Below are 15188 nucleotides of genomic sequence, written 5' to 3'. Positions count from 1 at the left end.
CCAGGCTGAAGCAGGTTGGCAGCTGGTGGAAACATAAGAATTAGGAGCAGGAGTAGGCCATATGGCCCCTCGAGCCTGCTCCGCCATTCAATAAGATCATGGCTGATCTTTGACCTCAACTCCACTTTCCCGTCATAGGACGAACTGACCCTTCAGATAAGTCAAGAAAAAATTCCTTTTGTGGGGCCAGCAGGAGCAGGAAAGTCACGGCCCCACCGGCCCCGGACTCCCCACCTCCCACCATTCTGCAAGACCCGCCTGAAACCCCCTCCCTGCAACTTAACAGGAAGCTGGCGGGCGGCCAAGGGCTGTCCGATCTTCACCTGCCGAAAGCTGCTCCGTGCCCTCTGCACGCCCATTCCAGGTGGGATGTGGACTGGTGGCATTTAAACGAGGCCCGGGAGTCAAAATACCCCGAACCTGAAACTCAGGCCAGCATGTGCATTTCGCAAATGCCCCGCTCGAGACCCGCTCTGGGTTAAATTCTACCCCATAGTGTTCCTGCCATGTTTGGCCGGACAGTTCAGAGGGAACTTTACCCTCATCTATCTGTATTGTACCTGAGGTGGGACTACTTCATGTTGGAACATGGTGTGAGAGGTGGATTGTTCAAGCTCTAGCATTTAGCTCCAAAAATATGCCTAAAATTTAAATTAAAACGTCACGACTACTAACCCACCCTTACCGTGTGACAACATTTTTGGTTGTATTAGTTGTGCTGTTTGAAGGACTCCATCGGTGATTGTCTACTCTGTCCTCTTCTTCTCAGGGTCCCTTATTTCAGCCAGCGCATGACAGCATCGACCCTCAGCCTTATTACCGAGCCTGCTTGACCGACCTGTGCGCCTGTGTGGAACAGACACGGTGCCTGTGCAGCGTACTGTCAGCCTACGCCTTCCGTGCCCTGAGAAATGGAATCATCTTAAACTGGCGAAATGGAACGTTTTGCGGTCAGTGTTTGCTGGGCGTCGTAGTGAGCCGGCCTGCGATTGGCGTTAGTGGTGTTCCCCAGGGGTCGGTTCTAGGACCACTGCTTTTCTTGATATATATTAATGACTTGGACTTGGGTGTACAGGGCATAATTTCAAAATGTGCAGATGACACTAAACGTGGAGGTAGAGTGAACAGTGAGGAGGATAGTGATAGATTCAAGAAGACATAGACAGGCTGGTGAAATGGGCGGACATGTGGCAGATGAAATTTAACGCAGAAAAGTGCGAAGTGATACATTTTGGTAGGAAGAACGAGGAGAGGCGATATAAACTAAAGGGTACAATCCTAAAGGGGGTGCATGAACAGAGAGACCTGGGGGTATATATGCACAAATCATTGAAGGTGGCAGGGCAGGTTGAGAGAGAGGTTAAAAAAGCATATGGGATCCTGGGCTTCATAAATAGAGGCATAGGGCTCGATTTTGTCAATGGGGAGTTTTTGGAGGCGGGACTCCCACTTTTTGGGTTGTAGTCCCGCCTCCATCGACTTGTGGCCAACCCACTCTATTTTCCCTTGATTGACCTTGTTAAGCCCACCCAGCGGGCTCAGCAGGCCAATTAAGGGACACCTGGTTACTGGTGACGTCAGCGATTGACATTTCACCTGTCAAGAGCTTTTGACAGATGAAAAATCAGCGTTTGACAGCTCTGTGAATCTGTCAAACACTGACAATCTGTCTTCTAACTTGAGTCCTACTCAGACTCAGTTAGAGAGCTCTCCAGACCAGAAAGCAGAGGCTGCAGCTTTTGACAGTTCAGCGGCCATTCTGCTTTCTGTGCCGCTGAGCTGAGGGACTCCTGAGAACTGAAGGAAGGAAGCCTGCAGGAGAAAGTAAAGGTAAGTAAAACTTATTAAAACACTTTACACTTACCTCACACACTTACCTCTGTGCACATGCACCCATCACTCACCTGCACAATGGACATCTCAACCCCTCCAACCCCTGCAGACCGACGGTCCGCCCCGCTAACTTGGCGTGGTTCGAAGCCGTCGGACAGCCCACACTTCAGGGCTAAATATAGGGATTAGGCAAGAAACTGCCTGTTAACTACCTGTTAACAGGAAGTTAATTGGCACCAATCCCCTTCCCGCCTCGGGGAGGCAGCTCCCAGCACAGGTCGGGTACCCGCCTTCTGGGACATTGGCACGGAGGCGGGTTGAGGGTGGGATGGGTTCCTGCCCCCCGATTCTGCAATTTTCCCACCACTCCCGCCTCCAAACCCGCCTCCTCGGGGCTTGGAAAATCGAGCCCATAGAGTACAAAAGCAAGGAAGTTATGATGAACCTGTATAAAACAATAGTTCGGTCTCAACCGGAGTATTGTGTCTAATTCTGGACCTCGCACTTTAGGAAGGATGTGAAGGCCTTAGAGAGGGTGCAGAAAAGATTTACAAGAATGATTCCAGGGATGAGGAACTTCAGTTACATGGATAGACTGGAGAAGTTGGGATTGTTCTCCTTAGAGCAGAGAAGGTTGACAGGAAATTTGATAGAGGTGCTCAAAATCATGAGGGGTCTAGACAGAGTAGATAGAGAGGGCTGGATTTTCTCAGCCCCGAGGAGGCGGGACTGCCGGGAAAGTTGCAGAATTTGGGGGTGGGTGGCAAACCCACCCCCAACCCGTCTCCGTGCCCCCTTGCCAGGAGGCGGGAAGCCGTCCTGCCCCGGGTCCCGTCTCCTCGAGGCAGGAAAGGGATTAAAGCCTATTAACTGCCTGTTAACAAGTAGTTAACAGGCAGAAAATAGGATTATCCCCATTTTTCATCCTGAAGTGCGGGCTTCCCGACCTGGGGGAACCCTGCCAGGGTGTAGGAGACTAATAGGAGGTCTGTGGGGGTTGGAGGGGCCTGAAAGTGTGATGTAGAGGTGAGTGATGGGTGCAAGTGTGGAGTGGTAAGTATGTGAGGTGAGTGTAAAGTGTTAGAAAATGTTAACTTACCTTTATTTCTACCTATAGCCTTCAGCCACTGTGGAGCCAGAGTGCCCGACATCTCCATTGTAGAGATCACAGACTGGCTGTTGCATCCTCTGATCCAACAGCCAGCTGATTTCTGAAAAGTAGAAAGGTTTGATGAGTCCTGAACACAAGGACTCATCAAATTACACAGAATGTCAGTGTTTGACAGCCTCACAGAGCTGTGAAACGATGACATTTCTTCTTTCAAAAGTTCTTGACAGATGACACATCATACGTTGACGTGCTCTGTCACTGACTTCCCCCTAATTGGCCTGCTGAGCCCGCCGGGCGGGCTTAACAAGGTCAATCAGGGGAAAATCCCGCTGGTTGGCCCGAAGCTGATAGAGGCAGGACTGAAACCCGACAAGTGGAAGTCCTGCCTCCAAAAGCTTCCCATTCAGAAAATCCAGCCCAGAGAAACTGTTGCCATTGGCGGAAGGGTCGAAAACCAGAAGACACAGATTTAAGGTGATTGGCAAAAGAACCAAAGGCGACATGAGGAAAAACATTTTTACGCAGCGAGTGGTTAGGATCTGGAATGCACTACCTGAAAGGGTGGTGGAGGCAGACTCAATCGTGCCTTTCAAAAGGAAATTGGATAAGGACCTGGAGGAAAATAAATTCAGGGCTAAGGGGAAAGGGCGGGGGAGTGGGACTAGCTGAAGTGCTCTTGCAGAGAGCCGGCACGGGCTCAACGGGCCGAATGGCCTCCTTCTGCGTTGTAACCATTCTATGATTCTGTGGTCAGTTGGAGCTGATTTCTGAGAGGTGGTGCAAGTGGCAGTTAATTCCACATCAATAACAACTTGCATTTATATAGCGTCTTTAATATAGTAAAACATCCAAGGTGCTTCACAGGAACGTTATCAGGCAAAATTTGACACCGAGCCACATAAGGAAATATTAGGGCAGGTGACCAAAAGCTTGGTCAAAGAGGTAGGTTTAAGGAGCAGCTTAATGGAGTAGAGAGAGGTACAGAGGCAAAGAGGTTAGAGAGAGAATTCCAGAGCTTAGAGCCTAGGCAGCTGAAGGCACGGCCGCCAATGGTCAGCTCCAATTACAGACCAGCTGGGGACTGAATTGCCTGCCTTACCTCAAGGATTGAAATGGTGGATCAGTTCACCTGTTTTCCAGCTGGAATGTTTTATCCTTTTTGTCTAATTTGAGCTTTTTTCTCTGCTTCTGTAGCTCCTCCTGTCTAAGAACATGGGTGATCTGCATCAACTAATAGGTGGTGCCATTCTAAAGCTGGGTCACAGGTCTATGGGAGCAGCTGGGGCCACAGTATGTCCGTGCAGCAGGTCTGTAGGTGCTGGCTGGGGTTATAATCCCTCTGATTTTCTCTCTGAGCTCTACTCAGTAACTCTGTCCCAGCAGCACATGTGAGATCAGAACTTCATTGTATTGGGAATTGCAGCCACAGGTCTGCAACGCCCTGTATCACCATAACATCCCCAGTATAAGCTATAGTGTCCCTGGTACAAACCCTGCCAACATCAGACAACCAATTTGAGGGACTGAGCAGCAACCCTAATAGTCATTGTCTGCTCCTTACTGTGCTTCTACACTTCCTCTCCCAAACAACCCCCCCTTTTTCTCCTCTCTTGTTCTCCCCCAAACCAAGGCGAGTAGATGAGGTTAAGATACAGATCAGCCATGATCCAATTGAATGGCGGAATAGGCTCGAAGGACTGAATAGCCCACTCCTGTTCCTATGTTCCTGAAGCTACTGAAACTTGCTGCAATGTTTCATGCCCCAGTAACCAAGTGGCCATTCTTCTGTCTCGCTGCAGATGGTGAGTCTCGACAGGATATTTCTCCATGGACTGGCAGCATTACAACTGAGCTTGATCCTGATCTTGTCCTCTTCCAATGTTTACAAATGCATGTTTTCCAGTGAGGCTGCTGGTTAATGTTCAGGAATAGGAACTCTGTCTGTTTTTTGTTTACTTCCCACTCCCGAGCCCTGACGCACTGAGGCTAATTGTAACACGGCAACTGGATACGATCAGCTAACTAAGCACAGACCGGTGACCTAGGATCTTTAGGTCTGTATAGTTCAGGACCAACATGGGCAGTGCATTTACCTGCTGAGCCATTGGAGAACCAGTTTCAAGAATCGTGTACTTGTTGGAACCCTGCAATTATGTGATGTTAGTAAAATCAGTTGTGTTCTCTTTCTCAGGTGTAACTTGCAATGGTGGATCAAGTTATAGTGAGTGCAGCTGCCCTCAGACCTGTTCTACCTACCTGCAGTCTGACACCCAGTGCTCCACTACCTCCTGTGTGCCCGGCTGCCAGTGCCCTGCAGGTAACGAAAGAAAAAATTCACAATATAGGATCAGTTCCCATGTCCCGATGTAGCATCGCCTATCACAGAGCCGCCACAGAATCAAAGTAACATAAAGACAGATGAAAGGAACAAGAATCCATTCAGTCTCTCAACCTCAACCCGTCATTAGTTCTCTTTCAGACCCTTTATGGACCAGTTAAATCCATATCCAACCCTGGCACTCAGGCTCTGTCTTATGCTCTAACTGAACAGGATTCTATCTATTTTCAACTGAGCCCCCATTCACTGTGTTGAGTGGCAGTCTATACCCACCGCCCCCATTCACTGTGTTGAGTGGCAGTCTATACCCACCGCCCCCATTCACTGTGTTGAGTGGCAGTCTATACCCACCGCCCCCATTCACTGTGTTGAGTGGCAGTCTATACCCACCGCCCCCATTCACTGTGTTGAGTGGCAGTCTATACCAACAGCCCCCATTCACTGTGTTGAGTGGCAGTCTATACCCACCGCTCCCATTCACTGTGTTGAGTGGCAGTCTATACCCACCGCCCCCATTCACTGTGTTGAGTGGCAGTCTATACCCACCGCCCCATTCACTGTGTTGAGTGGCAGTCTATACCCACCGCCCCCATTCACTGTGTTGAGTGGCAGTCTATACCCACCGCCCCCATTCACTGTGTTGAGTGGCAGTCTATACCCACCGCCCCCATTCACTGTGTTGAGTGGCAGTCTATATCAACAGCCCCCATTCACTGTGTTGAGTGGCAGTCTATATCAACAGCCCCCATTCACTGTGTTGAGTGGCAGTCTATATCAACAGCCCCCATTCACTGTGTTGAGTGGCAGTCTATACCCACCGCCCCCATTCACTGTGTTGAGTGGCAGTCTATACCCACCGCCCCCATTCACTGTGTTGAGTGGCAGTCTATACCCACCGCCCCCATTCACTGTGTTGAGTGGCAGTCTCTATCAACAGTTCCCATTCATTGTGATGGGTTAGGGGCTGAACCAACCAAGTATTCTATACCCGCTGTCACTGCATTGATTGATAGTCTATACTAATTGTCGGTGTTGGTAGCAATCTATAGCAACCAAGCAATCTATAGCAACACTCGTGTAACAAAGAACTATGTTAATTTAGTTAGACATAATGTATGCTTCACAAAACCATGTTGATTCTCCTACAGTAATAATGTATCTCTTGTACCAGAGCCCCCAGTGAAATGTCAAATTCTGGACCCCAAAATCAATTGGAAAATCTTGATGTTACAAGGCCCACAATTAATATACGAAACATAATGGCCCAGAAATTCGGGTCGGGGGCTTCCCACGGGTGCAAGCCCCCGACCTGCACTTACCTACCGCGCCGGCTGTTGAGCTGTGGGCCCGCATGGAATTCCGATCCTGGGCCTCCTCCAACTGCTGGTGCGCAGTGCTTGCGTATCCCAGGGGCGCAGTTAGTTTGAAGCGTCCCCTGGGATCACGTGGGCCATAGAGAGCCAATGGTAGCAGGGAAATGCCCATTCATAAGTTTGACAGGAAGACCTGTCAAACCTATAAATACTATAAGCCCCAAAACATCACTAAATCTTCAAATAAATTTTAAAGAAACATCACATTTTTAAAATAAACTATAAATTACATGAAATAACTATTTTAAACAATAATTTACATTTTTGAAAAAATGAATTACATTTTCTAACGGGGCTAAAAATAAACTTACCTTTCTTTAAAGTATTTAAAAATAATAAACCTGTGGAAATTTTTTTTTAATTTTAATTAATTCGACTGCTTTTTACATGTCTAACTTCTGGAGACTTACCCTCCCGGGAAAACCTGCAAAAAAAACGTAAGTTCGATGCGCACGCGCTGCCTCCCCTGCGCACGCGTTCGACTTCTGAACCCCTTCTTTCAGGGGAATGGAAGTGCTGGTTTCCTGCGCATGCGCAGTGCATGCACGAAACCGGCACTTCCATTGGGCTTACAGGTGAGTACCCCATGCGTACTCACCCGTGGAGACCGAATTTCTGGGCCAATATTTCATCTTTTGCTATCTATCTTGTTTTAATATATGAAGCTATATTTGGCTTGCTTCCACTTGCCCTAAATTAAACCAATCTGAATATTATCAATTAAGAAATTAATCTGTGTACAATGATGGTTGAAAACCATTTGGGTGAAAAAGTTAACTCTTGGCTTACTAGAGATCAAGAAATGAATGGCAACACTGATTTGTTTCTCTAACACTATTTTTCAAATGCTATGCATCAAAGTAATTATCAAAGCAGTTCCAGTAACTCTAGTTAAAAGTCACAACAGCACAGCAGTAGCTAGGTTCCACCCATAGTCCCAAAGCTGTAGCTGGGTTCAGCTTAATATATCAAAATAAATCTCAGCTCAGCATGGTAGTTTCGAGAACAACAAAGCATGTAGGAAGCTTTTTTTCTTCCCCTCCCTCAAGTACAAGTCAAATGGAACACTCCCAAAGTACTCTCTATCTGAACAGGCTAGAATGATAGGCCTAGAAATTCACTGGCGCCCCGTTTCAGTCTCGCCAGGGCGCCAGAAGTACCGCCCCGGAAGGAGTCGCGAACGCCCGCTGGAAATTCAGTTTCAGCGCCCCAGACAGAAGCGCAGTGCTACTCGAGGCGCCCCGCATCCCTCTTGGGGCGCTGCAACTGAAAATCGCAGCGCAACGTGCCGCAGCGCCACACGCTGTGGCATGGTGTGCTGCGGTACTGCAGGCCTTCCTCCCCTTCTTAAAGGGGAGGGGCCTGCTGCAGCGCGATCGGCGATCGGGAGTGCCGGCAAAAGAGCCCGGCACCGAGGAGAAGTGCCGTGCTCCTGGGACACAGCCGGCACAACGCGGGGTGGGGATTCAGGAGGCCGGGGACGGCAGCGTGAAGAGGTGCTGGCAGGCGGCCAGCAAAAAAAATGGCCGCCCCGCAACTCCGCGCCTCTACCGCTGCAGGTAGGCCCCCCCTGAACCGGCCGGAAAATTGCGACCGGCGTTAAAGCAGGGGGCGCTACCAAATTTCACGATTGGGGCGGTAGCGGGGTGCTGCGCACACCGATGACATCATCGGTAGCGGCGCAGCGCTAACGGCTAGCGCCGCCATTAGCGTCCCACAAGGCGATATATAAATGCCAGTAAATTGTTTCTTTTTTTTTGCAATCAAAATTTTATGCTCTCTGTTTAAGGCTTATAACTATTTTGCTCCACAAATGATTGTATCATTGGTTAGAAGTTATATTCCCTCCTACATCGATCTGATTCCATCTGTGTCTGCAATGGCTGGTGTTGCATCTGGAACTTTTGTTCCTGGTTCCTCGGGCATCTTTTCTGTTTCTTCCTAAATGTTACTGAATGAAGTGGTGCCAATACATCTCTCTCTGGAATGAACTGAGGCCTCTTGCCTTCTGCTGCTGCACAAATTTATTTCAGTTTCTAAAAATGTTTTACTAAGACTAGTGGCGAAGCTGTCTCCTTTTACTGTATATTAGAATCTCAAAGGAATGTAGTTTATCCGTTTCAAAATTTGTGCCGTCATTTACTTTTATAAAAATATTTTTAGTCTTCAATATGTTAATTACGATGGGAGTCTTGCACCTGATAATCTTATCTGAAGTAGACAGCTGCTGGACACTAAGGCCATCCTTAAGGTTTTCCCAGGAATTGTTCTCAAGCTTGGATGTTCAAATGTTTTAGAATGGCCATAAACATGGAACAGACTAGACCAGTTAGCCTATTTTACTACCCCTGATATCACTGACTTTTCCATTTATTATAAAAATGGATCCTTGGAGTTGGGACACACCCCAACCCAAATTCCCCAATCCAAAAACATATGTGTACTCAACTTTTTATTTTCTGTCCCATAGCCACCTCTCTATCCTTGCAGCTACATTTCTTTTAATACCATGTGCCTTAATTTAATGTACTATGTCGTACCTTGTCAAACACCTTTTGAAAGTCATGTGTACAAACCATCCTTAAATCTAGTGAGCTTCGGAAGATCATAGCTAATCCATCTCCAATGCCCTCACCTATTTCTTTTAATATTCTCAGGTGGATATCATCTAGCACCTAGATATTCATCTAGCTTTAATCCATTAGTTTATTCATTATAGCTGTGGCGGTACCACTGGTTGTCCCTTACATTGAGATACATAATTCCCTTTAACTTACCTTACTGTATGTGTCTGTTACTATACTCAGGCTTCTCTCCCGTACTCTGACGTCATGATGTCAGAGCTCGGAACCTTCCAACAGTAGAGCTCGGAACCTGCTGGCAGTTGAGCTGGGAAACTTCTAGTTAGTCCTCGTGGCGTCCCTGCTGGGGAAGGACCTACACCACGGTGCTCCTACAGTCAGCCATCTTACCTGCTACCTTACCTGTTGTATTTAACCTGTTCCTGTAAATAAACAACTTATTTATAGTTCGTCGAAGTCGAACTCGATTATTTAGTGGTGATGCACACGAATCGCTACATTGGTGACCCAACGACGTGAGTACGGGAGCTCATCAATTCCTACACTACAATTGGTGACCCCGTATCCGTGAACGATTTTCACGGAAGCAACGCGCAGCCTGACCCTCGTCTTCACAGAAGATGACCGACGAACACCAATCGCTACATTGGTGACCCAACGACATGAGTACGGGAGCTCATCAATTCCAACACTACAATTGATGACCCCGTATCCGTGAACGATTTTCACGGCAGCAACGCGTAGCCTGAATCTCGTCTTCCCACAAGACGACCGACGCACAACCGACGAACAACCACGGAACAGCAACCGCCTAACACCAATTCCTCCAAAGGCGACCACGTCTTTGCGAACGTATTCGCAAGGTAAGCGCAGCCTGGAGCAGATCCCGTTTGACACGGACAAAACTCAACCGGACCCCGTTTTTTTGTGAGCAATTTTCACAAAAGCACACCATGGAAGCACCAGCCATTTTGCTGTCGCTGCCGCAATCCAGGGAGCCACAGTCTCCCTCGTGCTTTATAAAGGTAGAAGCCCCGTTCGACGAGAACATCAATGCGGCGCCGACCACGCACTTGCTTACGGTCCCCGTACTCGTCTTTCCTACCGCCACACGGATCGTCCGTCTCTTATGTCCAAAGCAACAGCAAGTATACATCTCTCCAAGCGCAGGGTACAGCATGTTCGGGCACACAAGATCGGAGCGCGCCCTGCGGGGATACCACGAGGACTCACCCCCACGAAACACGAGGACGCACTCCTCGCGCACGAGGACCCATCCCTTGCGAACCATGAGGACCTATCCCTTGTGAAAAACAAAGACTCCTTCCCCGCCGACGACGCACCAGCCCGTCATCCTGCTGGTTGTGTTACCTACTACAAGTTTCGGTGCGAACGAAAAGCGTTGCCGCCCTCACGGCTGTTTTCTCCTAAATCTGTAACAACTACAAGTGTTGCCGCCCTCCAGGCAGAGTTGACCCCTCCAGAAAGCAACAACAACCTGGACCATTGCCGCCCTTTCTCCAGTTTTCCCTTTAACAAACGCAAACGTCTACTGAAGCTGCACACACAGAGGACGGGTCCAACGGGCATCCTGCGGCCGCGATCAGCCACGTGAAAGTTGTTGGCCTCACTGATCACTGGTCAACGCAGCAACTCTTCACCCTCCATTGTGTTATCGTCATAGCACTATGGCACGCACCATTCCGTGCGTTCCAGCCTCCCGAAGGTTTTGCTCACCTGTCGGCGAGTTCACCGACCTCGCCTGTCAAGTCCTTCTGGATCGCTCGTTTGGCATTCCTGCAGAGTTCGTCGGAACAAGGACTTATTTCAACATCAACGGAGACATCGCCCGCATCCGCCCAACCTGCCCATCACTCTGACAAGGCCTGCTGTTTCGCACATCTCCACGGTCTTTCGCCTGATGGATACGTTTTATTCGTCACGACGTGCCTAAGGATCCGCTCACGAGCAGCATCTTCAGACCTCACCTACCAAGTCGAGACAGCACGACCGCCGTGACCACCAGCTCGTCAGACCATCTCATCCTTGGACTTTCGTTAAAGCGAATTCTGGGGGGGCCTATGTGGCGGTACCACTGGTTGTCCCTTACATTGAGATACATAATTCCCTTTAACTTACCTTACTGTATGTGTCTGTTACTATACTCAGGCTTCTCTCCCGTACTCTGACGTCATGATGTCAGAGCTCGGAACCTTCCAACAGTAGAGCTCGGAACCTGCTGGCAGTTGAGCTGGGAAACTTCGAGTTAGTCCTCGTGGCGTCCCTGCTGGGGAAAGACCTACACCACGGTGCTCCTACAGTCAGCCATCTTACCTGCTACCTTACCTGTTGTATTTAACCTGTTCCTGTAAATAAACAACTTATTTATAGTTCGTCGAAGTCGAACTCGATTATTTAGTGGTGATGCACACGAATCGCTACATTGGTGACCCAACGACGTGAGTACGGGAGCTCATCAATTCCTACACTACAATTGGTGACCCCGTATCCGTGAACGATTTTCACGGAAGCAACGCGCAGCCTGACCCTCGTCTTCACAGAAGATGACCGACGAACACCAATCGCTACATTGGTGACCCAACGACATGAGTACGGGAGCTCATCAATTCCAACACTACAATTGATGACCCCGTATCCGTGAACGATTTTCACGGCAGCAACGCGTGGCCTGAATCTCGTCTTCCCACAAGACGACCGACGCACAACCGACGAACAACCACGGAACAGCAACCGCCTAACACCAATTCCTCCAAAGGCGACCACGTCTTTGCGAACGTATTCGCAAGGTAAGCGCAGCCTGGAGCAGATCCCGTTTGACACGGACAAAACTCAACCGGACCCCGTTTTTTTGTGAGCAATTTTCACAAAAGCACACCATGGAAGCACCAGCCATTTTGCTGTCGCTGCCGCAATCCAGGGAGCCACAGTCTCCCTCGTGCTTTATAAAGGTAGAAGCCCCGTTCGACGAGAACATCAATGCGGCGCCGACCACGCACTTGCTTACGGTCCCCGTACTCGTCTTTCCTACCGCCACACGGATCGTCCGTCTCTTATGTCCAAAGCAACAGCAAGTATACATCTCTCCAAGCGCAGGGTACAGCATGTTCGGGCACACAAGATCGGAGCGCGCCCTGCGGGGATACCACGAGGACTCACCCCCACGAAACACGAGGACGCACTCCTCGCGCACGAGGACCCATCCCTTGCGAACCATGAGGACCTATCCCTTGTGAAAAACAAAGACTCCTTCCCCGCCGACGACGCACCAGCCCGTCATCCTGCTGGTTGTGTTACCTACTACAAGTTTCGGTGCGAACGAAAAGCGTTGCCGCCCTCACGGCTGTTTTCTCCTAAATCTGTAACAACTACAAGTGTTGCCGCCCTCCAGGCAGAGTTGACCCCTCCAGAAAGCAACAACAACCTGGACCATTGCCGCCCTTTCTCCAGTTTTCCCTTTAACAAACGCAAACGTCTACTGAAGCTGCACACACAGAGGACGGGTCCAACGGGCATCCTGCGGCCGCGATCAGCCACGTGAAAGTTGTTGGCCTCACTGATCACTGGTCAACGCAGCAACTCTTCACCCTCCATTGTGTTATCGTCATAGCACTATGGCACGCACCATTCCGTGCGTTCCAGCCTCCCGAAGGTTTTGCTCACCTGTCGGCGAGTTCACCGACCTCGCCTGTCAAGTCCTTCTGGATCGCTCGTTTGGCATTCCTGCAGAGTTCGTCGGAACAAGGACTTGTTTCAACATCAACGGAGACATCGCCCGCATCCGCCCAACCTGCCCATCACTCTGACAAGGCCTGCTGTTTCGCACATCTCCACGGTCTTTCGCCTGATGGATACGTTTTATTCGTCACGACGTGCCTAAGGATCCGCTCACGAGCAGCATCTTCAGACCTCACCTACCAAGTCGAGACAGCACGACCGCCGTGACCACCAGCTCGTCAGACCATCTCATCCTTGGACTTTCGTTAAAGCGAATTCTGGGGGGGCCTATGTGGCGGTACCACTGGTTGTCCCTTACATTGAGATACATAATTCCCTTTAACTTACCTTACTGTATGTGTCTGTTACTATACTCAGGCTTCTCTCCCGTACTCTGACGTCATGATGTCAGAGCTCGGAACCTTCCAACAGTAGAGCTCGGAACCTGCTGGCAGTTGAGCTGGGAAACTTCGAGTTAGTCCTCGTGGCGTCCCTGCTGGGGAAAGACCTACACCACGGTGCTCCTACAGTCAGCCATCTTACCTGCTACCTTACCTGTTGTATTTAACCTGTTCCTGTAAATAAACAACTTATTTATAGTTCGTCGAAGTCGAACTCGATTATTTAGTGGTGATGCACACGAATCGCTACATAGCTGTCCTTTTTGGACTGAACTAAATTTCTCACCTTCACTAATGTCTAATCTGCCCTGTACCTCTGGTATTGTCGAATCCTTTCTGACTAAATATTCATTTTGTGGTTCCAGCACATCCTTATCCGCCAGTACCATCATGCCAAAATCTGTTTTTAATGGGCACACCTCCCCCCCCTCCTGCTCCTTTCAAAGTTAACCTTTGTTTGTGATTCTCTTTTCTCCCTTCAAGCTTGATTGTGAAATCAGTCATATTACGGTAACTAATCGCAAGATACTTCCTTGCTACCAGATCACCATTTCTGGCTCATTCCTCATAAGTGTTTCAAAAAAGAAGTACAGTATATGGGAACCGTGGCTTTATAAATAGAGGCATAGGGCTGGATTTTCATTGAGGAGGCGGGTAGGAGGCGGGACTACAACTTTTGGGGTTGTAGTCCTGCCTCCATCGAGTTCTAGCCAACCCACGCGATTTTGACTTGATTGACCTTGTTGAGCCCGCCCAGCGGGCTCAGCAGGCCAATTAAGGGTCACCCGGCAACAGGTGACGTCACAGATTGATATTTCATCTGTCAAGACCTTTTGACAGATGAAATATCAGCATTCAACAGCTGTTTGAAGCTGTCAAACACTGACAATCTGTACTCCAAGTTAATTCCTTCCTCTCAGGATGATTTAGAGATCTCTCCGGAACAGAAAGCTGAATGCTGCAATTTTTGACAGATCGCGGCCATTCTGCTTTCTGTGCCGGTGAGATGAGGGACTCCCGAGACCTGAAGGAAGGAAGGCTGTAAAGGTAAGTAAAACTTCTTTAAACACTTTAAACACGCCAAACACACTTACCTCTTCACTCATGCACCCATCACTCACCTGAACACCGGACAGCTCAACCCCTTCATCCCGACGGCCCGCCTCGCTAACTTGGCGTGGTTTGGAGCCATCGGGAATCCCACATTTCACCAATGAAAATATGGATTCGGCTAAAAACTGCCTGTTAACTACCTGTTAACAGGCAGTTAATTGGCACTAATCCCCTTCCCGCCTCGGGGAGGCGGGTCCCAGTGCGGGTCGGGTACCTGCCTCCTTTGAAACTGGCATGGAGGCGGGATGGGTTTGTGCCCCCTGATTTTGGGATTTTAACCCCCCACATGCCTCCAATCCCGCCTCCATGGCCCAATGAAAATCCTGCCCATAGAGTATAAAAGCAAGGAAGTTATTCAAAACCTTTATAAATCACTGGTTAGAAACATAGAAACATAGAAGATAGGAGCAGGAGTAGGCCATTCGGCCCTTCGAGCCTGCTCCGCCATTCAATGAGATCATGGCTGATCATCCAAATTCAGTACCCTGTCCCTGCCTTCTCCCCATATCCCTTGATCCCTTTAGCCTCAAGAAATATATCCAACTGTTTCTTGAATATATTTAATGAACTGGCCTCCACCACCCTCTGTGGCAGAGAATTCCACAGGTTCACCACTCTCAGGGTGAAGAAATTCCTCCTCATTTCAGTCCTAAATGGCTTACCCCTTATCCTTAGACTATGACCCCTGGTTCTGGACTCCCT

The 15188-nt window shown here is 49.1% G+C and overlaps 1 protein-coding gene across 1 annotated transcript in view; it reads left to right on the top strand.

The window, feature by feature from the left end:
* The window catches only part of LOC147106637 (kielin/chordin-like protein), a 79672-nt gene extending 68663 nt beyond the window's left edge, over window positions 1-11009 (top strand). Inside the window, exons 18-20 of the mRNA XM_086008496.1 lie at window positions 770-950; window positions 5136-5261; window positions 9463-11009. Of these exons, the coding sequence (XP_085864622.1) occupies window positions 770-950; window positions 5136-5261; window positions 9463-9482 (327 nt within the window). The 3' untranslated portion in view covers window positions 9483-11009. The remainder of the gene's footprint in view (window positions 1-769; window positions 951-5135; window positions 5262-9462) is intronic.
* Window positions 11010-15188: the final 4179 nt, after the last annotated feature.

The sequence above is a fragment of the Somniosus microcephalus genome, chromosome 15 (assembly GCF_052327205.1).
Source record: "Somniosus microcephalus isolate GS21.2 chromosome 15, FLI_Smic_1.0, whole genome shotgun sequence".
NCBI classification, from domain to species: Eukaryota; Metazoa; Chordata; class Chondrichthyes; order Squaliformes; family Somniosidae; genus Somniosus; species Somniosus microcephalus.
The sequence above is the reverse complement of the archived record's forward strand: the minus strand, read 5'-3'. Positions and strand labels throughout refer to the sequence as shown.